This window comes from Neoarius graeffei, chromosome 26, assembly GCF_027579695.1.
Source record: "Neoarius graeffei isolate fNeoGra1 chromosome 26, fNeoGra1.pri, whole genome shotgun sequence".
Taxonomy (NCBI): Eukaryota; Metazoa; Chordata; class Actinopteri; order Siluriformes; family Ariidae; genus Neoarius; species Neoarius graeffei.
This window is the reverse complement of record NC_083594.1, coordinates 7,286,367-7,311,372: the sequence shown is the minus strand read 5'-3', so window position 1 is coordinate 7,311,372 and position 25,006 is coordinate 7,286,367. Positions and strand designations below refer to the sequence as shown.

General features: G+C 41.9%; 1 protein-coding gene across 1 annotated transcript; it reads right to left on the bottom strand.

Annotated features, from left to right (window-relative positions):
* Positions 1–25: 25 nt before the first annotated feature.
* On the bottom strand, positions 26–24,494 carry mybl2b (v-myb avian myeloblastosis viral oncogene homolog-like 2b). Its single transcript, XM_060909798.1, has 15 exons — positions 24,221–24,494; positions 21,548–21,635; positions 20,002–20,073; positions 19,482–19,574; positions 15,728–15,948; positions 14,390–14,537; positions 14,226–14,282; positions 13,692–13,892; positions 8,447–8,719; positions 5,805–5,947; positions 5,611–5,710; positions 5,411–5,521; positions 1,253–1,369; positions 1,016–1,171; positions 26–781 (listed from the first exon to the last, which is right to left on the bottom strand). The coding sequence occupies exons 1-15, from the start codon at positions 24,226–24,228 to the stop codon at positions 653–655; spliced, it is 1,917 nt and encodes a 638-aa protein (XP_060765781.1). The 5' UTR covers positions 24,229–24,494; the 3' UTR covers positions 26–652.
* Between the last annotated feature and the right edge of the window lie 512 nt (positions 24,495–25,006).

The window sequence follows — 25,006 nt, the reverse complement described above, 5'->3', positions numbered from 1 at the left end:
AAATCTGTCAAAATGTTTCGTTCAATGCCATTTATTTATCTTATTTTACAATATGAATGATTTTAATTCCACAGTTACAGCATATACACAATTGGAGCAGATTAGGAATTATCCTACAGTGGACATGAGCAAGTTTAATCATTGTGTCTGAAAATGTATGAAATTATTTCAAACATCTAGACGTCATAATAAGAAAAATAAAATCCTATCTAGCAGTTATACACCGATTGTTTCAGATAATACAGTTTCAGTATTGCCTTTGTGGAAAAACGTACGTGTAAACGAGAAATAAACCCTGAACTGTAATCAAGTGATTTGGACAGAAAGTAACAGTGCCAGTTAAAAAGCACAGATGCTTTCCTCTGATATTCCTGACAAAGCATTCTGAAAAATAAATGTGAAATACACACAAACTGGAACAGAATACCATATACATGTTAAACTCTTGAGGTAACCTGAGACAAGAGACTAAAAGCTCCTTTAGAGATTCATTGTGACTGTTAAGATGGTGTTTTCATGACCCTAAAATCTTTCTTTTCACAATTATATTATTAACAAAATATTTTTACATCTTAATTCACAACACGACAAAATACCATGCGTTATTAATATTGTCGAATGAAATAATTAGATATTGTTGAGAAGTGCAGGCTCAGGATAGGATGAGGGCTCGGCTGTGTGCGTTCGACTTCAGAGAGCGAAGATACCGCCTGGCCTTCTCCGTCATGATCAACTGATCTGTAGTGCGACCACAAACCACTGCTTCCCATGCTGGAGACATCTAGAGGAAGGAGAATTTTTTTAAATGGAGGTAAAACTTGTAATAATGCTGGTCACATTATTACTAGAACATACTGTAATAACTACTGTCCTGTCCTGCTGAATTATTATTTCTGATTGGTCAGAAGGTGTTGACAGGTGTACTCCTGGCTCATTCTAATAGATTATCACTGTAACTAAGTTTTCCACCACAGGAAAGTTTTCAATTTAAATTCAGAGTTCCTAGATGACTTACAGGAGCAGGTGGAACAGGTTTGGGGTTCGATTGAGCTCGTTTCACCGTAGGTCCGCTTTCGTTGGGCCCGAGAATGAAACCCTGGTCGAGGACGTTCTCTTCCTTCTTTACAGTAAACGACGAGTTGAAAGAGGATGATGAGAGTGAACGGTCTGCCTGAGAGACAAGAAACAAATCCGTCTTTACACTGTCAGCTCATTGTGAGATCAAATTAAAGTGTCCAGTCATTGTTTTTACCTTTCTGCTGGGTTTGGCAGGAGGTTTGGAGTGCTGGCGTCGAGCAGGGCGTGGCTCCTTACAGTCTATAACGTCCAGTGCTAAAGATTTACGCACTTTCTTCATGGGAGGCCGGTGCTGAAGAGCAAAGTAATGAAAGCACATCAACGGACAGGAAAAGCTACATGTCTGGAGGTAGAATCAGTCTTGAGGAAAGTACTTTGGTAAAGAAATTGCTTGGACAGAAAGGACTCTGGTTTGGTTTGGTTTTTGCACTGTATTCTAACCTAGTCTACAGTTATCACAGCTTCACAGTATTAATCAACGATTTAAAGTCAATCATGAGAATTAGAGCACATAAGATGATGTGAATGACAAAAATGAGGCTTATTTTGACTTTTCTTTTTTAAATAGAGAGAAAAGAGCCTGGTTTATACCAGCCGACCTTGGACTGCTGATCTGAACCGTCATCGGTCACGTTCGTCTCCAAGAATAATTCTGGGAGAACTGAGGGTCTGAGAGTCAAGCCTAATCTAAAAGTGTATTCTGCTTTATTCTGGGGATTTGTGAAGAGGTGTGATGACTGAAAGACGACCTTGGACCAAAAAAAAAAATAATCCTCGGGGAAAAAGTTTTAAATTAATAAAAACATGTCTTCCACATATATTTATTTAATATTTATTTTCATAAACATTTTGTCGAGCGATTCATAAAGTGTGTATGTAAACTTTTATTGATTTATTAAGTTTGGTTGCTGAGCGGGAAACTCCCAAACCTGTAACTGTCCAAATACTTATGAACCTGACTGTATATTTCAGTCTCAACAGTTTTACTTACACACACACACTTAATGGCACGTTTTGAACTGGGTTGCACTGACCAGGTCATGCTGTATTCATCATCTCATCATCTGTAGCCGCTTTATCCTGTTCTACAGGGTCGCAGGCAAGCTGGAGCCTATCCCAGCTGACTACGGGCGAAAGGCGGGGTACACCCTGGACAAGTCGCCAGGTCATCACAGGGCTGACACATAGACACAGACAACCATTCACACTCACATTCACACCTACGCTCAATTTAGAGTCACCAGTTAACCTAACCTGCATGTCTTTGGACTGTGGGGGAAACCGGAGCACCCGGAGGAAACCCACGCGGACACGGGGAGAACATGCAAACTCCGCACAGAAAGGCCCTCGCCGGCCACGGGGCTCGAACCCGGACCATCTTGCTGTGAGGCGACAGCGCTAACCACTACACCACCGTGCCGCCCTCTGTATTCATCATTACCACTACAATTATTTGTAAAATATCAGATTTGACTTTTCATGAAAAGCCCTTTTAATCCCTTTTCCCTCCATTCATTCAGCCAAAGATGTGCATTTTCCCCAATTTTTTCCCCTGATATTAATTCTGTACTTGTCTGATGTTAGCCAAGTCAAACATGCCCTGATATATTTTATTTCACATTAATAAACTCAAGACACTCCATTTACTGTGACAGAAAGCAAGAGCGTCTCCTTTCATTCGGGAGAAAAGAAAAAAAAGAAGCTCTTTTTGCGTATATTTTTGAGCCATAACTTATAGCAGCATTCTCCAATGTTAATCTGCAAAGTTTGTAACAGTGGCTTCAAATAAAGGTGAAACAGGGTAAAGGTTAGAGAAGCAGCTTTGGGACCAAAAGGTCGCTGGTTTGATTCCCTAAACCAGCAGGAATCACTGAAGTGCCCTTGAGCAAGGCTCCTAACCCCAACTGCTGTGGGTATGTCAGGGTCTTCTACAACCCCAATTCCAAAAAAGTTGGGACAAAGTACAAATTGTAAATAAAAACGGAATGCAATAATTTACAAATCTCAAAAACTGACATTGTATTCACAATAGAACATAGACAACATATCAAATGTCGAAAGTGAGACATTTTGAAATTTCATGCCAAATATTGGCTCATTTGAAATTTTATGACAGCAACACATCTCAAAAAAGTTGGGACGGGGCAATAAGAGGCTGGAAAAGTTAAAGGTACAAAAAAGGAACAGCTGGAGGACCAAATTGCAACTCATTAGGTCAATTGGCAATAGGTCATTAACATGACTGGGTATAAAAAGAGCATCTTGGAGTGGCAGCGGCTCTCAGAAGTAAAGATGGGAAGAGGATCACCAATCCCCCTAATTCTGCGCCGACAAATAGTGGAGCAATATCAGAAAGGAGTTCGACAGTGTAAAATTGCAAAGAGTTTGAACAGATCATCATCTACAGTGCATAATATCATCAAAAGATTCAGAGAATCTGGAAGAATCTCTGTGCGTAAGGGTCAAGGCCGGAAAACCATACTGGGTGCCCGTGATCTTCAGGCCCTTAGACGGCACTGCATCACATACAGGCATGCTTCTGTATTGGAAATCACAAAATGGGCTCAGGAATATTTCCAGAGAACATTATCTGTGAACACAATTCACCGTGCCATCCGCCGTTGCCAGCTAAAACTCTATAGTTCAAAGAAGAAGCCGTATCTAAACATGATCCAGAAGCGCAGACGTCTTCTCTGGGCCAAGGCTCATTTAAAATGGACTGTGGCAAAGTGGAAAACTGTTCTGTGGTCAGACGAATCAAAATTTGAAGTTCTTTATGGAAATCAGGGACGCCGTGTCATTCGGACTAAAGAGGAGAAGGACGACCCAAGTGGTTATCAGCGCTCAGTTCAGAAGCCTGCATCTCTGATGGTATGGGGTTGCATTAGTGCGTGTGGCATGGGCAGCTTACACATCTGGAAAGACACCATCAATGCTGAAAGGTATATCCAGGTTCTAGAGCAACATATGGTCCCATCCAGACGACGTCTCTTTCAGGGAAGACCTTGCATTTTCCAACATGACGATGCCAAACCACATACTGCATCAATTACGGCATCATGGCTGCATAGAAGAAGGGTCCGGGTACTGAACTGGCCAGCCTGCAGTCCAGATCTTTCACCCATAGGAAACATTTGGCGCATCATAAAACGCAAGATACGACAAAAAAGACCTAAGACAGTTGAGCAACTAGAATCCTACATTAGACAAGAATGGGTTAACATTCCTATCCCTAAACTTGAGCAACTTGTCTCCTCAGTCCCCAGACGTTTACAGACTGTTGTAAAGAGAAAAGGGGATGTCTCACAGTGGGAAACATGGCCTTGTCCCAACTTTTTTGAGATGTGTTGTTGTCATGAAATTTAAAATCACCTAATTTTTCTCTTTAAATGATACATTTTCTCAGTTTAAACATTTGATATGTCATCTATGTTCTATTCTGAACAAAATATGGAATTTTGAAACTTCCACATCATTGCATTCCGTTTTTATTTACAATTTGTACTTTGTCCCAACTTTTTTGGAATCGGGGTTGTACATTGCTCTGGATAAGAGCGTCTGCTAAATGCCTGTAATGTAAATACACAAAACTAATAAAACATGAATACATGAAAATACGAAATTGGGAGGCATGTTCATGATTCAATTCGCAATATGAGGTTCGCGATTTGATTTTCCAACGCTAATTTTGAAATTTTATTACCAAAAAACAAACAAAAAAACCCATTTGTTAACATCTCATATCTATCCCTTTAATTTCATTTTGTTAATAACTAATAATAATTATTTACCCACATTTGGTTGGAGGTTGAAGTAAAATATAAATCACTATGAACTAAAACATAACTTTTATTAGAAATTGAAAAAGGTTAACAAATATTCCTTTTCTTAATAAACTTTTATGAACATTTGCACTCCCTCTATTTGCTTCTCTTTTCTTTATCTTTCAGCAGTCTGTAAAAAGAGAGAAAGCTCTGATTTCTTGTTAAATCTATTTGTAGCTCTTTCGCATTTTAGATGTGCTTTTTTTGTGTTTTCGCAGCATTAGAGCTGTGTTACTTCTGCCTACAGTGAAGTCACCCCCGCTATTGTACATTACTGCACCCTCTGCTGTTGAAACAATGCAATTACAACTAGGTAAAACTAACAGATCACACAGCCTGATAATAATCATGATTCGTTTTTATTTCATCGATTTGAATCGTCATAAAGTTGTATCGCGATTTATTGTCGCATGATACATTGTTACATTTGTAGAAACCTGTGTTTTGAATTAAAGACAAAGAAAGAGAAAAGGAAAGCAGAAGCATCACTGTAAATCAAGAATCCTCACCACCACTTTGGGTTTCTGTTCAACTGGACTCTCGTCCTTTACGATGAGCTCGATCCCTGCTTCGGTGCGCAGAACCTCCTTCAGGTCCTCCTCCAGGTTGGGTGTTGGAGGCTACAGTAAACATCACGCATCATTTACACGTTCACAAATAATCGCTCCGCACCTTCGCTATTTTTTTCTTGGTTATGTAGTTTCCTCACCAGCGGCCGTATGGGCCCGTACTTCTCCAGGGCGTTTTTAAACGGCGTCGGGGTGCGAGGCATCCTGTCCAGATCAGCTTTGTGATTCGGCGTGATGAAGCTGAGTTGGAAGAAATGATGAAGATGAAATTAGACTCAATTACAATCCATAGCGATATTAAAAAAGTGAAAGAAACGTGGAAAGCAGGACGTACACAGAGTTCTCCTTCTGAGTGAGCGGGGTTTTGTCTCGGTGCAGCGGCGTAGTGACGATGGCCTTCTGGCTGCACACGGGCGTGGACGTGAGAGACGGGTTTTCCAAATCAAGCGTGTCCTGTTTGGTCCACAGGTTGAGAAACTGGGAAAAAGATTCACACACAAAAGTAGAAATGATTCACATTTAGGTTCTAAAAGTGAAACGCAAGCATTTTTTTCAGTAATTGCTTGATCATCTCCGTTATATTTAAGAAAAGCTGATTATATCAGATCCGTGGTCGAGTTTGTGGTTGAAAAGGAACAATGATAGTTCTTGAACACTGCTAACTAGTGAGTTATCCACTGTGTATAAATACACAGATGATTATAGGAAATCATGTGCGCCGATTGGTCGAGAGATTTTAACTATTTCTCGATCATCACCTCGAGCGACTCGGCAAAATGGCGGTTAATCGCTTTGTCACCGTAAGTGAGGAAGAATTACAAATGATGAAAGAAAACACTGTTCCTAAAAGCAATAAAAGATGCTACGAAGTTTGGTCTAAAATTATTCAAAGGTAAAGTGGGATTGTGATTTATTTTATCAATTTCAAAACAAAGGATTTTATGTGACTCGGCGTGGATAAGTGGCACAAGTCTGCGCCACGCCGTTATTACATTTGGATGCTGCTTCTGAAGTTTGAAAAAAATTATTTTTAATACAATTAAATTTCTTTTTCAAATAATCACCAGTGTATTTATACTAAAACAATTACCCAGGGGGCGTTGTGGCTCAGGTGGATAAGGCGCCATACCATAAATCCGGGGACCAGGGTTCGATTCCGACCCGAGGTCATTTCCCGATCCCTCCCCGTCTCTCTCTCTCTCCCGCTCATTTTCTGTCCTGTCTCTACACTGTCCTATCCAATAAAGGTGAAAAAAGCCCCCCAAAAAATCTTTAAAAAAAAAAAAACAATTACCCGACTCAGGCTCAGCGAATATCAGTGATTATTCTATCCACATTCACTGGATATGAGTAATTGTGTGCTCTGATTGGCTACTCTACAACTAGGCTATCAGCTTATATACTGTGAGTAGAGAAAAACAAAATGGCGGAGCGTGTTGCTGAACCAACCGAGGATGAAATAAAAACTCTACTCGAAAACAAAACCCCAAAAAATACAAAAAAAAGCGCAACAAAATATGGAATTAAATCTTTTATTTTTTAAGAATTATTATTATCATCACATTTTTCACAAATTGCTCCTGTCATTTCGCCGCTTTGTTTACATTCTAAGCGGAAATGATTTTGTCGGACGTTTTGTATAGAAGTTTTGATTTATCGAATTTGCAAAAAATAAAAATGCTCCGTTTCTCAAAATCCAGTGAATGTGGATAGAATAAAACAGTTATTCCACTCAATCTCGTCGTACATGGCTTATAAGCAACTCGGTGCTACGCGTCTCGTCGGCTATCAGCTCATGTACGACTCGATTTTGTGGAATAACTGTTAAATAATAACCTCAACTTTGTCTCTTATTATTCACCAATATCATACATGTCAACCTATACGGAATGTCCGTATTTTATACGGATTTGATTCAATATACGTAGTATACGGGCATATAAATAAAGTTATACGGATTCTTTAAAAAAACTTCAATATTTGTTTAGAGCTATAATCAATTCCCACGATGATAAAAGAGCGCATAACATTTACAAACGTACTGTACACCACAGACAGCCAGTAAAGAGTCTTATGAAATCGTGCATTATCTTGTGGTAGCGAGACTTCATTCCACTTTTAATCATGCGCACACCGCATTGCGAGAATCCCGCCAACCGGGAAGTCATAGACATATAAACATAGACGCCGCCTTCTGCGTAGAATCATACGTCATCCTCGCCGCCATATTGGATGTGGCAAAGTGGAGATTCTTCAACCGTCTCTGGTATAGCGTCTAGACAGTAGCCGAGAATAAAGATGCCTCATTCATGTGCTGCGTTTAACTGTACCAACAGGTTTACCGTCCAAACGAGATCACATGGGATTACCTTTCACAGGTGAGACTGGAAAAATACTTTTCATTGTATTTGGCCATTATAACGTAATTTTACGAACAGATTTTCCTGACTTTGTGGCTAATATGAAGTCTCGCGCATAATAGCCGCTCGGTGAAACCTGTCTCCAAACAACGAAGTATTTCCTTCGTAACTACGCTGATAACACTTTGTGGTTTTGTCAAACATTGGAGCTTTGTATTCATTCTGAAGGTTTATTGTTATTAATATTGAATAAAAAGTAACTATCATTGTTAATTATCATTCAAATTTTAGGTAAATTATTTTAATTTGCATCTTATACGGATTTTATAAGGGAAATACGGATTTTGGAGGTTGGTTATACAGGTTTGATTGACCAAAGGTTGACATGTATGCGATATTCACTTCACCTTCTGCGAATAATTGTTAACGAAGGTCGTTATTGGCTCAGCTTAGTTTCGCAGAGTTTAATTTTCTAACCAATTTAAATCCTGATACTGATTATTTTTGGAAAATGTAATCTACCTCACCGACAAGACCAGACTGAAATCCTGAATTAAATGTCATTAATTAAAGCCAGGCCATGTTTATAATAAACCCCAAACCAAAGTGTTTGCACCTGAGACGGGGAGAAGGGCAGGATCTTAACCGGCGTGCTCTTGGGGGTCATGGAGTCATTGACATCGGGGGAGAGGGCGATACGGCGGCGTGTGCGGCGGCTCAGGATGGATGGTGGTGTGGCTCCTCCGGGGGAGATGGGGATGAGCTCGCCTTTACTCCCCTTACTGAGCTCGTGTAGAGCGCTGCCCTCCAGGCGGAACTGCAGCACATCAGGACTCTGACTCTCCTCCGGCAGCTCAAAGTCAGCCAGGTTACACCAGCCCTCCAGATCCTACACACACACACACACACAGAGTTCTGGACAGTGCTTCACTTCAACAGATGCACTACGAATCCATTCTGAATCCTTTATTTTAAAGAGTTTCATTTAAGCTCAGAAATTCTGAGTCGAAGTCCTGATGATGAGACACACACTTGTACTTCTTGTTTATTCATTACTTTTCACTCGTCACTCAGAGAAACAGCCCAGATATTCACTCGTCCCTGTGGATGTTACTTTTTGTCTTTACTGCAGTCTAAACACTTCATGCAGAATAAGCTCTCTGATCTGAGCAAAGGGGAAAAGATTTATTTCACCAGACACATTATAAACAAGGGTTTATTCACGACTAGATAGGTTTATAGTCTGGAGTTTAGATGACATCTCTATAGCGTTTTAAAAAATGCTTTTTCCCCCCCATCTCGGCATGGCGCCAATAAACAAGATCAGCATCTGGCCGACGCAAAAAAAAAAAAAAAAAGTGATGCATGGATTGGGGGAGAGCTGATAGATAGATACAGTTGTGCTCATAAGTTTACATACCCTGGCAGAATCTATGATTCTTTGACCATTTTTCAGAGAATATGAGTGATAACACAAAAACATCTTTTCCACTCATGCTTAGTGGTTGGGTGAAACCATTCATTGTCAAACGACTGTGTTTTCTTTTTTTAAATCATAATGACAACAGAAACTACCCAAATGACCCTGATCAAAAGTTCACATACCCTGGTGATTTTGGCCTGATAACATGCACAGAAGTTGACACAAATGGGTTTGAATGGCTACTAAAGGTAACGTCCTCACCTGTGATCTGTTTGCTTGTAATCAGTGTGTGTGCATAAAAGCTGAGTGAGTTTCTGGGATCCAGACAGACTCTCGCATCTTTCATCCAGCCACTGACGTTTCTGGATTCTGAGTCATGGGGAAAGCAAAAAATTGTCAACGGATCTACGGGAAAAGGTAGTTGAACTGTATAAAACAGGAAAGGAATACAAAAAGATATCCAAGGAATTGATAACGCCAGTCAGCAGTGTTCAAACTGTGATTAACAAATGGAAAATCAGGGGCTCCGTTAAAACCAAACCACGGTCAGGTAGACCAACAAAAATTTATGCCAAACAGCACAGAGACAAGCCTCAAAACTTCTGGAACAAGGTAATTTGGAGTGATGAGACCAAAGTTGAACTTTCTGGCCACAACCATAAACGTTACATTTGGAGAGGTGTCAACAAGGCCTATGATGAAAGGAACACCATTCCTACTGTAAAGCACGGAGGTGGATCGCTGATGTTTTGGGGATGTGTGAGCTACAAAGGCACAGGAAACTTGGTCAAAGTTGAAGGAAAGATGAATGCAGCACGTTATCAGCAAATACTGGAGGCAAATTTGCACTCATCAGCCCGGAAGCTGCGCATGGGACGTACCTGGACGTTCCAACATGACAACGATCCAAAACACAAGGCCAAGTCGACCTGTCATTGGCTACAGCAGAACAAAGTGAAGGTTCTGGAGTGGCCATCTCAGTCTCCTGACCTCAATATCATCGAGCCACTCTGGGGAGATCTCAAGCGCGCAGTTCATGCAAGACAGCCCAGGAATTTACAGGAACTGGAGGCTTTTTGCCAAGAAGAATGGGCAGCTTTACCATCTGAGAAAATAAAGAGCCTCATCCACAACTACCACAAAAGACTTCAGGCTGTCATTGATGTGAGAGGGGGCAATACACGGTATTAAGAACTGGGGTATGTAAACTTTTGATCAGGGTCATTTGGATGTTTTTTGTTGTCATTATGATTTAAAAATAGAAAACACAGTTGTTTATCAATAAATGGCTTCACCCAACCACTAACCATGAGTGGGGAAAAAGATTTTGTGTTATCATTCATATTCTCTGAAAAAAGGCCAAGAAAGCAAAAATTCTGCCAGGGTATGTAAACTTATGAGCACAACGATCGATCGATCGATAGATAGAACCCCGATTCCAAAAGAGTTGGGACAAAGTACAAATTGTAAATAAAAACGGAATGCAATAATTTACAAATCTCAAAAACTGATATTGTATTCACAATAGAACATAGACAACATATCAAATGTCGAAAGTGAGACATTTTGAAATTTCATGCCAAATATTGGCTCATTTGAAATTTCATGACAGCAACACATCTCAAAAAAGTTGGGACAGGGGCAATAAGAGGCTGGAAAAGTTAAAGGTACAAAAAAGGAACAGCTGGAGGACCAAATTGCAACTCATTAGGTCAATTGGCAATAGGTCATTAACATGACTGGGTATAAAAAGAACATCTTGGAGTGGCAGCGGCTCTCAGAAGTAAAGATGGGAAGAGGATCACCAATCCCCCTAATTCTGCGCCGACAAATAGTGGAGCAATATCAGAAAGGAGTTCGACAGTGTAAAATTGCAAAGAGTTTGAACATATCATCATCTACAGTGCATAATATCATCAAAAGATTCAGAGAATCTGGAAGAATCTCTGTGCGTAAGGGTCAAGGCCGGAAAACCATACCGGGTGCCCGTGATCTTCGGGCCCTTAGACGGCACTGCATCACATACAGGCATGCTTCTGTATTGGAAATCACAAAATGGGCTCAGGAATATTTCCAGAGAACATTATCTGTGAACACAATTCACCGTGCCATCCGCCGTTGCCAGCTAAAACTCTATAGTTCAAAGAAGAAGCCGTATCTAAACACGATCCAGAAGCGCAGATGTCTTCTCCGGGCCAAGGCTCATTTAAAATGGACTGTGGCAAAGTGGAAAACTGTTCTGTGGTCAGATGAATCAAAATTTGAAGTTCTTTATGGAAATCAGGGACGCCGTGTCATTCGGACTAAAGAGGAGAAGGACGACCCAAGTTGTTATCAGCGCTCAGTTCAGAAGCCTGCATCTCTGATGGTATGGGGTTGTATTAGTGCGTGTGGCATGGGCAGCTTACACATCTGGAAAGACACCATCAATGCTGAAAGGTATATCCAGGTTCTAGAGCAACATATGCTCCCATCCAGACGACGTCTCTTTCAGGGAAGACCTTGCATTTTCCAACATGACGATGCCAAACCACATACTGCATCAATTACAGCATCATGGCTGCGTAGAAGAAGGGTCCGGGTACTGAACTGGCCAGCCTGCAGTCCAGATCTTTCACCCATAGAAAACATTTGGCGCATCATAAAACGGAAGATACGACAAAAAAGACCTAAGACAGTTGAGCAACTAGAATCCTACATTAGACAAGAATGGGTTAACATTCCTATCCCTAAACTTGAGCAACTTGTCTCCTCAGTCCCCAGACGTTTACAGACTGTTGTAAAGAGAAAAGGGGATGTCTCACAGTGGGAAACATGGCCTTGTCCCAACTTTTTTGAGATGTGTTGTTGTCATGAAATTTAAAATCACCTAATTTTTCTCTTTAAATGATACATTTTCTCAGTTTAAACATTTGATATGCCATCTATGTTCTATTCTGAATAAAATATGGAATTTTGAAACTTCCACATCATTGCATTCCGTTTTTATTTACAATTTGTACTTTGTCCCAACTTTTTTGGAAGTGGGTGGGTGGGTAGGTAGGTAGGTAGGTAGGTAGATAGAGCCCTGTAACAAATGGAAAAGACTGAAATTGGGGGAAATTTTTTTTTGAACTGAAATAGTTTACATAAAGAGTGTTGCTTGTTCATTATTCTTATTTTATTTATTTTATCAGATTTTTGTGTCAAAGCTGTAAGGAGTTTTTTAGTTGTGTATTTTTAAGTGCTCCAGTTAAAAAAATTAAAACTTTGTAGGTTTTTTTTTTTTTACAATTGTGATATCTGCTGATACTCAAGGTTTTAAAATCAAGGTTTTTAGGGGGTTTTAAGTCAAGTCTATGCTGAGAAAATTACACAATCCATTTGAGTTTTATAGATTTATGATAGATGTTTTCGGGGTTAAAGCAAAAACAAATCCCAAACCATTATTCTCTTTAATGAAGACAAGAATCAGGTCGATTCATTTCTACAGCAACGTCTCTCTCTCTCTCTCTCTCTCTCACTCACTTCTTCCACCTTGTCCCACTTATGTATATGGGGTCGCTGCCCTGCACGTGGACTCTATTGGTTCACAGGTCATATTAATTGGAGTATAGTTTTTATACTGGATGCCCCTTCCTGCCACAACCCTCCCATTTCCAGGTTTGGGAAACAACCAAATCACACACACGGACAATTTAGAGTAGCCAGTTAACCGAACTGCACATCTTTGGACTGTGGGGCAAACCGGAGCACCTGGAGGAAACCCACGCAGACACGGGGAGAACATGCAAACTCCACATCGAAAGGCCCTCATCGGACGCTGGGCTCGAACCCAGAACCTTCTTGGTTTCTACAGCAATATTTCTGCGACTTGTTATCTGGGTGTGAAACAGGCAACAATACAAACACTCATTTTAACCAGAATAATATTTAGAGTTCAATCAATCAATCAATCAATCAATCAATCAATCAATCAATTACTGCAAGTTGGCTTAGTGGTTAGCGTGTCCATCTCTCAATCAGGAGAGCATGAGTTCTACCAAAGACCATCATAAAAATGGTACCTACTGCCATCTGGCAAGGCGCCACAATACAGATGTGAGTATGGAGTCAAACTCTTGTGGTTACCAGAGGACTCGCCCCTGTAACCCTAGCTGTGTAATAGTCGAGACCCCGAGGGTTATAGAAACAGAGATCGGCGCCACCCAACGTGTCCCGTGGCATGGGAAGGACTTCGACTCAATCAATTAAAAAAAATAAAACACAACATCTCTGAAAATAATGAACCCATCAACGCATGCCGATGCTCAGGTCGTATTTTCCGTTTCCTTTCCAAGGAAGACACGATAAAACTTTCCAGCAATAATACACACTTTCAGCGACGGTTTCTGTTTAACCCGGGTTCACAAAACCATCTCTGAGATCTGACCATCTTTAACAGTGCTCCTGAGCTCACCCCGTCCATCATGTCCATCATCTCCTTCAGCGCGGGCGTGGCCGAGGGCGACAGGAAGCCCGAGCCGTCGTTCACCCAGGCAGGGACGCCCGAGTTCGTCGTGCTCTCAGAGTCACTGGGGGGCGTCGCAGGAGCTGGAGACGGTTTCGGGGACACCGTGTTGGCGGGAGCGGATTTCCGAGGAACAGAATCGACAGACTCCTTCAGGACGAAAAAATGTTTTCAGATTAAATCAGTTTTCAAATTTCTGAAGAAGCACAACACCACCACCGAGACGGCAAACTGATCTGTAAGCACAGGAAAATTCAAACTAATATTTTTTTCTTCTTTTTACGTTCGTTTTATTCCTTGCTTCTACATTCGTCTTTATTTTCTAGTAGGGCAAAAGTTTTGGCACCCTAGCTATCATTCAGGCCCATCGTCATCATTATGACGTATTGGTCGCATTAGATGTAATCGATTACCCAAAAGTAAATGAACGCAATACTGATTTGCCCAGAAGTTATTATGTGGAATACACTGATTTCATTTTACCCGCTTGACCGCCGGCACAGTGGCAGCCTCCAACTCTGCTCCGTAGCACAAATCCTCCTGTTTGGATCATACATCACATCACATCACATCACCACACAGAAACAAACAGTGAAAATAAGAAGCCAAGAGAAGCGCTGATGATGTAAAGCGTTTCTGAAACGCACCGCTGGATCAGTGTCCTGCTGAACGCCGATGTCTCCTTCCTCAGGCTGGTGAATAAAGTGCAGAGTCGTGTCCACGCCCGTGTAGTACCCCAGCTCCACTTTACGCTTAATGGTGGAGTTCCAGTGGTTCTTCACAGCATTGTCAGTCCTGATCGGAGGGGGGATAGACCAAACAAACAAAAAAAATTTAACAGAAGGAGTCTCCAGTGTCTAAAAAGTATGATGTGCTGTACTTTAATAAATAAAACATTGTAATCATGTTTTATTTATTAAAGCAAACTGCTGTAGTATAAAAAAAAAAAACAGTACGTAAAACACTTTAGGCAGTGCAGTTATTGGAAAATAATCAATTCCAGGGTGGGGATGATGACTCTGCTTCATCACACCATGATTCCGATTACAGCATGGCATCAAGTGTGTCTTCATTATTATTATTATTATTATTAGCTCATCCGGCTGACAGGCGATCAATTTATGCCATCCTGTGTTGTCCGGCAAGGAGTGCAGGTGGCCAAGTGGTTAGAGCGCTTGACCGCTAAGCGAACGGTCCCTGGTTCGAGCCTCGGCTCGACGGGGATCTGGGGCTCGCTCCCTGTCCACCCAGCAGTGAATGGGGACCTGGTGGAAACACTGGGGAAGTTAAAGGCGGCGAGGAAAGGAACTGGCCACCCTACCTCACTATGCCGATGGCCCAGGACAAGTGCGCTCTCTAATAGGCACTCCCCCAATGTACGAATCGTATACGGGACTCCCCTTTTTGTTGTCCGGCATTGTCCACATTTCACGAAAATCGCTTCTTCTCTCTCAGTTCTTCATTGATTTTTATTCTTTTTGGCAGGAAGGTCGATCTGCCTGGGGTGCATATATGTAGCTTCGACCCAAATTTGCATAATTGCAATTAGTAATGAAGATACGGAGTAATTAATCAATCCCTAGCGAGCAGTTTCCACACAAATCGCTTCTTCTCCCTCAATTCTTCACCCATTTTGATTCTTTCTCTCATGAAGGTCCATAGAACTTCTACGCAGATTTGCTTAATTACAATTATTAATGAAGTTATGGACTAATTAAGCCTTAATGTCTTGCAGTTCAACAAAAATCGCTTCTTCTCGGTCAATTCCTCACCATTTTGGATTCTTTCTGGCAAATAGGTCGGTATTCCTAGGGTGGATATCGCTTCTATATAGAGCTTGTGTATATAGCTTGCGACATTTATTGCACAAGGAAGGTGGCCCACTTTAGATCGTTCCTTCTGGACCAGACGGAGCTACGCCGTGACTGACGATCCCGTTGGAATTATCCTCGGAGGATGAATGTTCAGAGTTTTAAAGTGTTCACCTTCCAGGTAGCAGCTTGGCGATCTCGGCCCAGCGGTTTCCCAGCATGCAGTGGGCTTTGTAGATGATTAGATCCTCCTCTGCAGTCCAGGAGGACTTCTTCACGTCGGGGTTGAGGTGGTTGTGCCAGCGCTCGCGGCACTGCTTCCCCAGTCGGCCCTTCAGGTGTTTGGCCACCACGGCCCACTGCTTATTCCCGTATTTATTGACCAGCTGGATCACCTGCACAGAGAAGAACGACAACGTGAATCAAAAACCTTGTGTGGGAAGAGGTTCCTAGATTAATGCACATGTTTAAAAAAAAAAAAAATCAAGGGAAACAATCTTCTTTGACACAATAATAAAATAACATGTTTTAATCCTAATTTGATTTCCTCAGAGGCTCGGGAGGTTTTTTTTTTTAAATCAAGAAACAAAATGAAAGTGAAGATTTAAAAAAACATTTTTTTTCTTTAAATTCCCAAGCTCACTCTGATTAAACTGTTTCTCTTTTCATTAAGTCTCCTTTAATGAAAGTCTTTCTTGAATGTCAAACAGTAAACAGGAACAAATTTCAGGAATGAATTAAAATCCTGACGACTGATCTGATAAATCGTTTGGGTTAATCGTACGGATTTGTCACTTGATCTACCGAATGTCACGTCTAATTTGTCTAGAACTGAGACCATTTCGATGCACTTGTCGAATAAAAAAAAAAAAAAAAACTTCTAAAATGAACCTGTCGCTACGTAACGGCACAGTAATAACAAGGTTACGACACGTATATAGTACAGACAGGATGTTACACGGCGGCACGAAGATATGAAGCTCATCTTCGAGTGGGAAACATTTATTTTTTAACACGAGAAGATAAACTTCATATCTTTGTGCCACTGTGTAATGTTCTTTATATCAAATGGACACGTCAAAAAAAAAAAAAGCAAGTTAAATAAAAAAAAAATTTTTCATTTTGAACCGGTTCGCCATTTTGACAAGTCAGTGGGAAAACACTAGGAGTGACATCATCGGAGTGAAATATTATACACACAGGACACTTTTTCGATGGAATAAAAACATGTGTTCTATTCCCTTCTAGCGGGTTTCATTCATTTGGTTTGACAGCATGCAATATTGTTAGCATATCGCTTGTCCTACGTGTATTACGTCACTCTACCCAATGGAGAATGAGCGTTGAATATGGTTTACGATATTGCGTGGTTGTCAAGACAACATGACGTCACACGTCAGAGACGTAAAACTTCCGCGCTAGTGGGTGACTGTGACAATTTGTAAACAAACATGGCTGCTGGGTTTGCTTCGTTAAATACGGAAGATTTTGAGAGAATTTTGAAAGAGAAAGACGTGTTGAACATGTGTATGTATAATAATAATATTGGCTGGCTTTTTTTGATGGTCTATCAGATATATTCCATTCAGCTACTCGTCTTCGACTCGTTCAGTATCATGCTAGCTGAATGGAATATATCTGATATACCACTCAACGCCAGACAATGTTATTTAAATATGTCACTCAGATCTGTAATGGATTTCAGATGAAAAATGCGAGTTTTTCAACACGAGAAGATAAACTTCATATCTTCAAGCCAACATGTGATTTTCTTTATACAACCCCGATTCCAAAAAAGTTGGGACAAAGTACAAATTGTAAATAAAAACAGAATGCAATAATTTACAAATCTCAAAAACTGATATTGTATTCACAATAGAACATAGACAACATATCAAATGTCGAAAGTGAGACATTTTGAAATTTCATGCCAAATATTGGCTCATTTGAAATTTCATGACAGCAACACATCTCAAAAAAGTTGGGACAGGGGCAATAAGAGGCTGGAAAAGTTAAAGGTACAAAAAAGGAACAGCTGGAGGACCAAATTGCAACTCATTAGGTCAATTGGCAATAGGTCATTAACATGACTGGGTATAAAAAGAGCATCTTGGAGTGGCAGCGGCTCTCAGAAGTAAAGATGGGAAGAGGATCACCAATCCCCCTAATTCTGCGCCCACAAATAGTGGAGCAATATCAGAAAGGAGTTCGACAGTGTAAAATTGCAAAGAGTTTGAACATATCATCATCTACAGTGCATAATATCATCAAAAGATTCAGAGGATCTGGGGGCGTCGTGGCTCAGGTGGTTAAGGCGTCATACCATGAATGCGGGCGACCCGGGTTCGATTCCGGCCCGAGGTCATTTCCCGATCCCTTCCCGTCTCTCTCTCCCGCTCATTTCCTGTCTCTACACTGTCCTATCCAATAAAGGTGCAAAAAGCCCAAAAAAATATCTTAAAAAAAAAAAAAAGATTCAGAGAATCTGGAAGAATCTCTGTGCGTAAGGGTCAAGGCCGGAAAACCATACCGGGTGCCCGTGATCTTCGGGCCCTTAGACAGCACTGCATCACATACAGGCATGCTTCTGTATTGGAAATCACAAAATGGGCTCAGGAATATTTCCAGAGAACATTATCTGTGAACACAATTCACCGTGCCATCCGCCGTTGCCAGCTAAAACTCTATAGTTCAAAGAAGAAGCCGTATCTAAACATGATCCAGAAGCGCAGACGTCTTCTCTGGGCCAAGGCTCATTTAAAATGGACTGTGGCAAAGTGGAAAACTGTTCTGTGGTCAAACGAATCAAAATTTGAAGTTCTTTATGGAAATCAGGGACGCCGTGTCATTCGGACTAAAGAGGAGAAGGACGACCCAAGTTGTTATCAGTGCTCAGTTCAGAAGCCTGCATCTCTGATGGTATGGGGTTGCATTAGTGCGTGTGGCATGGGCAGCTTACACATCTGGAAAGACACCATCAATGCTGAAAGGTATATCCAGGTTCTAGAGCAACATATGCTCCCATCCAGACGACGTCTCTTTCAGGGAAGACCTTGCATTTTCCAACATGACAATGCCAAACCACATACTGCATCAATTACAGCATCATGGCTGCGTAGAAGAAGGGTCCGGGTACTGAACTGGCCAGCCTGCAGTCCAGATCTTTCACCCATAGAAAACATTTGGTGCATCATAAAACGCAAGATACGACAAAAAAGACCTAAGACAGTTGAGCAACTAGAATCCTACATTAGACAAGAATGGGTTAACATTCCTATCCCTAAACTTGAGCAACTTGTCTCCTCAGTCCCCAGACGTTTACAGACTGTTGTAAAGAGAAAAGGGGATGTCTCACAGTGGGAAACATGGCCTTGTCCCAACTTTTTTGAGATGTGTTGTTGTCATGAAATTTAAAATCACCTAATTTTTCTCTTTAAATGATACATTTTCTCAGTTTAAACATTTGATATGTCATCTATGTTCTATTCTGAATAAAATATGGAATTTTGAAACTTCCACATCATTGCATTCCGTTTTTATTTACAATTTGTACTTTGTCCCAACTTTTTTGGAATCGGGGTTGTATTATATAGACACATTCACAAACAAAAAGTCCCCGAATTTATCAAAAACAATTCATCGATTTAATCACGAGTGACACAGAGATTTATGTCCCGGTTTTGGTTCTCCATGTCCCGGATGGAACTCGTATGAAAAATACAAGTGGCGTATTTCCCAGTAAAACACTCACATCTATACAATACATAACTGTGCAAATTTGATATTCTTCCCCCCGCCCCCACCCAAACTCATTTTTGCTCTTCTATTTATTTAGCATGCAGTCGACTCGCCACATCCAGGACGGAAACAAAGTGAATTCTGGTCTAATTATCTTTTTAAACCAAATCTTTACCTGCTCACGTCTTACCTTTTCATCTTCTTCTTTAGTCCAAGGCCCTTTGACGAGGTCTGGATCCAAAACTTTGTACCAGCGGTGCTGACACTGATGTTCCGAGCGGTTCTAGCAAACAGCAAACTTTTGTCAGATCCGTGAGAGCGAAAAAAAAAAAAAGTGCACTGACATTTAACCATGAAGGTAAAACGGGATTTCGTGATTCAAAGCTAAGCATGAAAGCTTGTTCCCCGGATCAGATTATACAATTAAAATCCTCTCAGAAACAAGGCCTCAGTATGCTGTAGGAGTTGTAATGTTCTGCCTCGAGAAAAAACTCTTAAAAACGTCAAAGAAAAGGAGTTTGGGTGATTTTTTTTTCTATGCTGTTACACTTCATCAACTCTCCATCACCACTACAGTAAATGTCGCTGTCCTGCGAGTTTCAGAACATCGTCATCGTCCTAGAAAATTAATTTCAGACACTTTGGTCACAAGTGCACTAAAACGAAACAAAAACAAAAAAATAGTTTCTGGGTATTTGAAGTAAACCTACTGGGAGAAAACTTGCAATGTGTTTCCAGTCACTAGTTCCTCGGGTTTTAACCAGCGCTCGCAGATTATCATCCTGAAAAACAAGACAAGACATGATTATGTTGCAGGTTATCATTTTTCTCCATACTTTAATGAATATATGAGTCTGTTCCAGGGTTGTCTAAAAAGTGCTTAGCCCTTGACTGAGACCCTGATCCATAAACTGCTCAGCTAAAGCCTAGGTCACAACCGGACGTGCGATTTTTTTGGCCGTGCGATTTTTGGCGTTTCCCAAATCGCTGCGTTTTTTTTTGTTCATGGAGAAAGACGCGCGTTGGCCGTAAGTTTGTCTTGCAACCTGAAAAAAACGTAAGCGCCCGTAGAGTTTGTTTGACATGACAAAGAACCTCTGTGGCCGGTCTACAGCTCGAAAATCAGCACGTCACACGCGCGCCCTCCGTGCGTTTCTTGCACGTAGACCGGCCGTAGGAGCACGTACGGCCGGTTGTGACCGAGGCTTTAAGAAAGAAAGCACAATTTTTTTTTTTTTTAGATTTTTTTTGGGCTTTTTCCACCTTTATTGGATAGGACAGTGTAGAGACAGGAAATGAGCGGGAGAGAGACGGGGAGGGATCGGGAAATGACCTCGGGTCGGAATTGAACCCGGGTCCCCGGATTTATGGTATGGCGCCTTATCCACCTGAGCCACGACGCCCCCGAAAGCACAATTTTATTCATCACACACACTTGTGAAATTCCTTTCTGCATTTAACCCATCTCAAACAGTGAGCACACACACATACCCAGAGCAGTGGGCAGCCATGCTAACAGCGCCCGGGGAGCAGTTGGGAGTTAGGGGCCTCGCTCAAGGGCACCTCAGCCCAAGGCCGTCCCGTATTAACCTTACCGCATGTCTTTGGACTGTGGGGGAAACCGGAGCACCCGGAGGAAACCCACGCAGACACGGGGAGAACATGCAAACTCCACACAGAAAGAAAAATTTATGCTTTTAGTTTTTATCAAGTAGAGCCCTAAAATGTTGGTGCACCATGTCACTGGGTGGTGTAGTGGTTAGCACGGTTGCCTCACAGCAAGAAGGTTCTGGGTTCGAACCCTGCGGCCGGCGAGGGCCTTTCTGTGTGGAGTTTTCATGTTCTTCCCATGTCTGTGTGGGTTTCCTCCGGTTTCCCCCACAGTCCAAAGACATGCGGTTAGGGTAATATGGGACAGCCCTGGGCTGAGGTGCCAATGAGCGAGGCACCTAACTCCAAACTGCTCCCCGAGCGCTGTTAGCATGGCTGCCCACTGCTCTGGGTATGTGTGTGTGCTCATTGCTCACTGCTTCAGATTGGTTAAATGCAGAGAGGAATTTCACAAGTGTGTGATGAAGAAAAGTTGTGCTTTCTTTCTTTCCAGAAAGGCCCTCACCGGCTGCTGGGCTCGAACCCAGAACGTTCTTGCTGTGAGGCGACCGTGTTAACCACTCACACCACCATGCCGCCCAATCATGATAAATGAATGGAAAGTAACCGTTTTTGGACAAAAATCAAATCAAATGCAAAGATCACCTCTTCTTGCGTCCACTTCACTTTGACTTTCCCGCAGTCCTTTGGGTCGGCTGCATCCGAGTCGGTGTCCTGACACTCCGTGTCCTCACTACACACACACACACACAGCTTTGTTACGGGAAGAACAAGTCTGTCCAGTCATCAGGAGCTCACAACAAGGTGCTGAGTTTACTGACACCACTTGGGTTTGTGTTGTTTACCTCCAAGTGTGAACAAATCTGTAACATGACCACATTAAACTGGGATCCCAACACTTTGAATCAAGTATTTAACTAATTATTACGGGTTATTTTACAATCAGGGTACAAAGTTTGTCACAGGGGTCCAAAATTCAAACTGATTCAAACTGGTTCTTGTACCAGTTTTTAAGTGAAGGACAAGTTAAAGAACAGATAGGCATGTGTAATAGTTTGTATTATAACAAGTGTAGCTTTAAGCAGGGCTGGGAGAAACAAATGAAGTGATTCTCGGAAAGGACATTTTTTTTGACAATTCAGAATCCACTACTTCCATAGTGCTTTTAAATATAAGGCTGTAAGCTTTGTGTTAGTTGTCTCTAATATTTATGTCCCAATATCTTGACCACATTTTAGGATGAAAATAATCATTTTAGATATGTTGTTTTATATTGAAAAATTAGCTGTCTCGGAGAGGACAGGTTTTTTTTTGACACAATTCCATACTAATTTGATCAAAATAGTCTGAAAACTTACTGGCATTCAACATTAAAACTTAACTATGTTTCCAATGATATGGAACCAAATATTTGTTTTATGGTATAAAGAATGATTTCAGTGCATCCCTTTTGGAGCTACCTGTGGTCAAAAAAGCACTTTTTCTAAATGACACGAGTAATTTTGCTAAATATGACAATATATTGCCATACATTCACCAAAAATAACGTTATCACCAAATTTTTTTTGCATGGTAAATAGAGCTATGGTGGCACGGTGGTGTGGTGGTTAGCGCTGTCGCCTCACAGCAAGAAGGTCCAGGTTCGAGCCCCGGGGCCGGCGAGGGCCTTTCTGTGTGGAGTTTGCATGTTCTCCCCGTGTCCACGTGGGTTTCCTCCGGGTGCTCCGGTTTCCCCCACAGTCCAAAGACATGCAGGTTAGGTTAACTGGTGACTCTAAATTGAGCGTAGGTGTGAATGTGAATGGTTGTCTGTGTCTATGTGTCAGCCCTGTGATGACCTGGCGACTTGTCCAGGGTGTACCCCGCCTTTCGCCCGTAGTCAGCTGGGATAGGCTCCAGCTTGCCCGTGACCCTGTAGAACAGGATAAAGCGGCTAGAGATGATGAGATGAGATGAAATGTGATTTTTAGCTTGCGTACCCTGATTGCAAAACAACCCTTAAGTGTCTGAATTATTAAATGTACTTTATCACACAGCATGCTTGGTTTGGGCCTGAACTGCAACCCCAGATACCAAGACACACTTCTTATCACTCCTAATCTTAATCCTAAGTATTAGTATTCTTACTGACACAGGGGCATACTTAAATAGAAATCTCATCTCATTATCTCTAGCCGCTTTATCCTGTTCTACAGGGTCGCAGGCAAGCTGGAGCCTATCCCAGCTGACTACGGGTGAAAGGCGGGGTACACCCTGGACAAGTCGCCAGGTCATCACAGGGCTGACACATAGACACAGACAACCATTCACACTCACATTCACACCTACGCTCAATTTAGAGTCACCAGTTAACCTAACCTGCATGTCTTTGGACTGTGGGGGAAACCGGAGCACCCGGAGGAAACCCACGCAGACACGGGGAGAACATGCAAACTCCACACAGAAAGGCCCTCGCCGGCCACGGGGCTCGAACCCCGACCTTCTTGCTGTGAGGCGACAGCGCTAACCACTACACCACCGTGCCGCCCCCCACCATAAGTTGTAAAATGAATAGAAAATATAGTCGAGACATTTTTGTGGCCATTTTGAGCATTTAATCGACCCCACAAATGTGATGCTCCAGAAACTCAATCTGCTCAAAGGAAGGTCAGTTTTATAGCTTCTCTAAAGAGCTCAACTGTTTTCAGCTGTGCTAACATGATTGTACAAGGGTTTTCTAATCATCCATTAGCCTTCTGAGGCAATGAGCAAACACATTGTACCATTAGAACACTGGAGTGAGAGTTGCTGGAAATGGGCCTCTATACACCTATGGAGATATTGCACCAAAAACCAGACATTTGCAGCTAGAATAGTCATTTACCACATTAGCAATGTATAGAGTGGATTTCTGATTAGTTTAAAGTGATCTTCATTGAAAAGAACAGTGCTTTTCTTTCAAAAATAAGGACATTTCAAACTTTTGAACGGTAGTGTATTTTTTCTCAACATCATGCCAAGGTGCTCACTAGCTCAAAGCTATAGTAGCTCAGCAGTGATCTGGTGAAGGAACTAAAACAGTCAAAAGGAAAAACACGGCAAAATCCTGAACATGTAAAAATAAGCTGTCAGTTTGCGCATGCGCGTGATGATTTAGCTCTGCATTATTTATTGATTTACTGGCGCGCACTGATCATAAAAAGCCTCCGAGAGGCGCATCCCGCTGCTGCGCGGCTCCCGGGCTCGCTCCATCACAAACCGCACGCACATCACCGTAAACACGGACAAAATAACGATGTGGAACTGATATGAAATAAATAAACTTGCCCGCGCGCCCACCAGGACATCTCCAGCACAGCCGGTTTCCGTTTCCCTCCGATTCTCCGGTTCAACTCGGTTTCACGACTCGGTGCGCGCGCGCGCTAACTCTCAACCATCTGTAAATCAGAGCGATTGATTTGTTAATTTAAGTTGAAAAGAAAAAACTAATAAAAATAATAATAATAACAAATCGCCTGACTGAGAAAGAACCGGAAGCAGAGAGCAGCGCGAGCTCACTGACCGCCTTCACTGTTTCGATCTCGCGCTTCTTTTTCGCACTCTTTCCAAGGAGTGACGTCATCAAGCAGCGTCTGCGCGCGCAGCAACCGACCAGAAATGTCAACTTGCCCCCAAAAAAGTTCATAAATTTATTAATAATCATAATAAATATAAAATACATATAAAATGAAGCATAATAACAATTTAAAACATATTATTATTATTATTATAGCACGGTCACCTCACAGCAAGAAGGTTCTGGGTTCGAGTCCAGTGGCTGACAGGGCCCTTTCTGTGTCGAGTTTTAATGTTCTTCCCATGTCTGCATGGGTTTCCTCCACAGTCCAAAGACATGCGGTTAGGTTAATATGGGACGGCCTTGGGGGCAGCACGGTGGTGTAGTAGTTAGGACTGTCGCCTCAGAGCAAGAAGGTTCTGGGTTCGAGTCCAGTGGCTGACAGGGCCCTTTCTGTGTCGAGTTTTAATGTTCTTCCCATGTCTGCATGGGTTTCCTCCACAGTCCAAAGACATGCGGTTAGGTTAATATGGGACGGCCTTGGGGGCGGCACGGTGGTGTAGTAGTTA

Bases quoted from the DNA above. Each gene is read 5' to 3' on its own strand.
- mybl2b (XM_060909798.1), bottom strand. The intron at 15,949-19,481 runs GTAAGACGTGAG...TTCTCTGTGCAG, and splicing joins CTAAAGAAGAAGATGAAAAG to GTGATCCAGCTGGTCAATAA. The intron at 14,538-15,727 runs GTGAACACTTTA...CCCTCCGATCAG, and splicing joins GCCAAGCTGCTACCTGGAAG to GACTGACAATGCTGTGAAGA.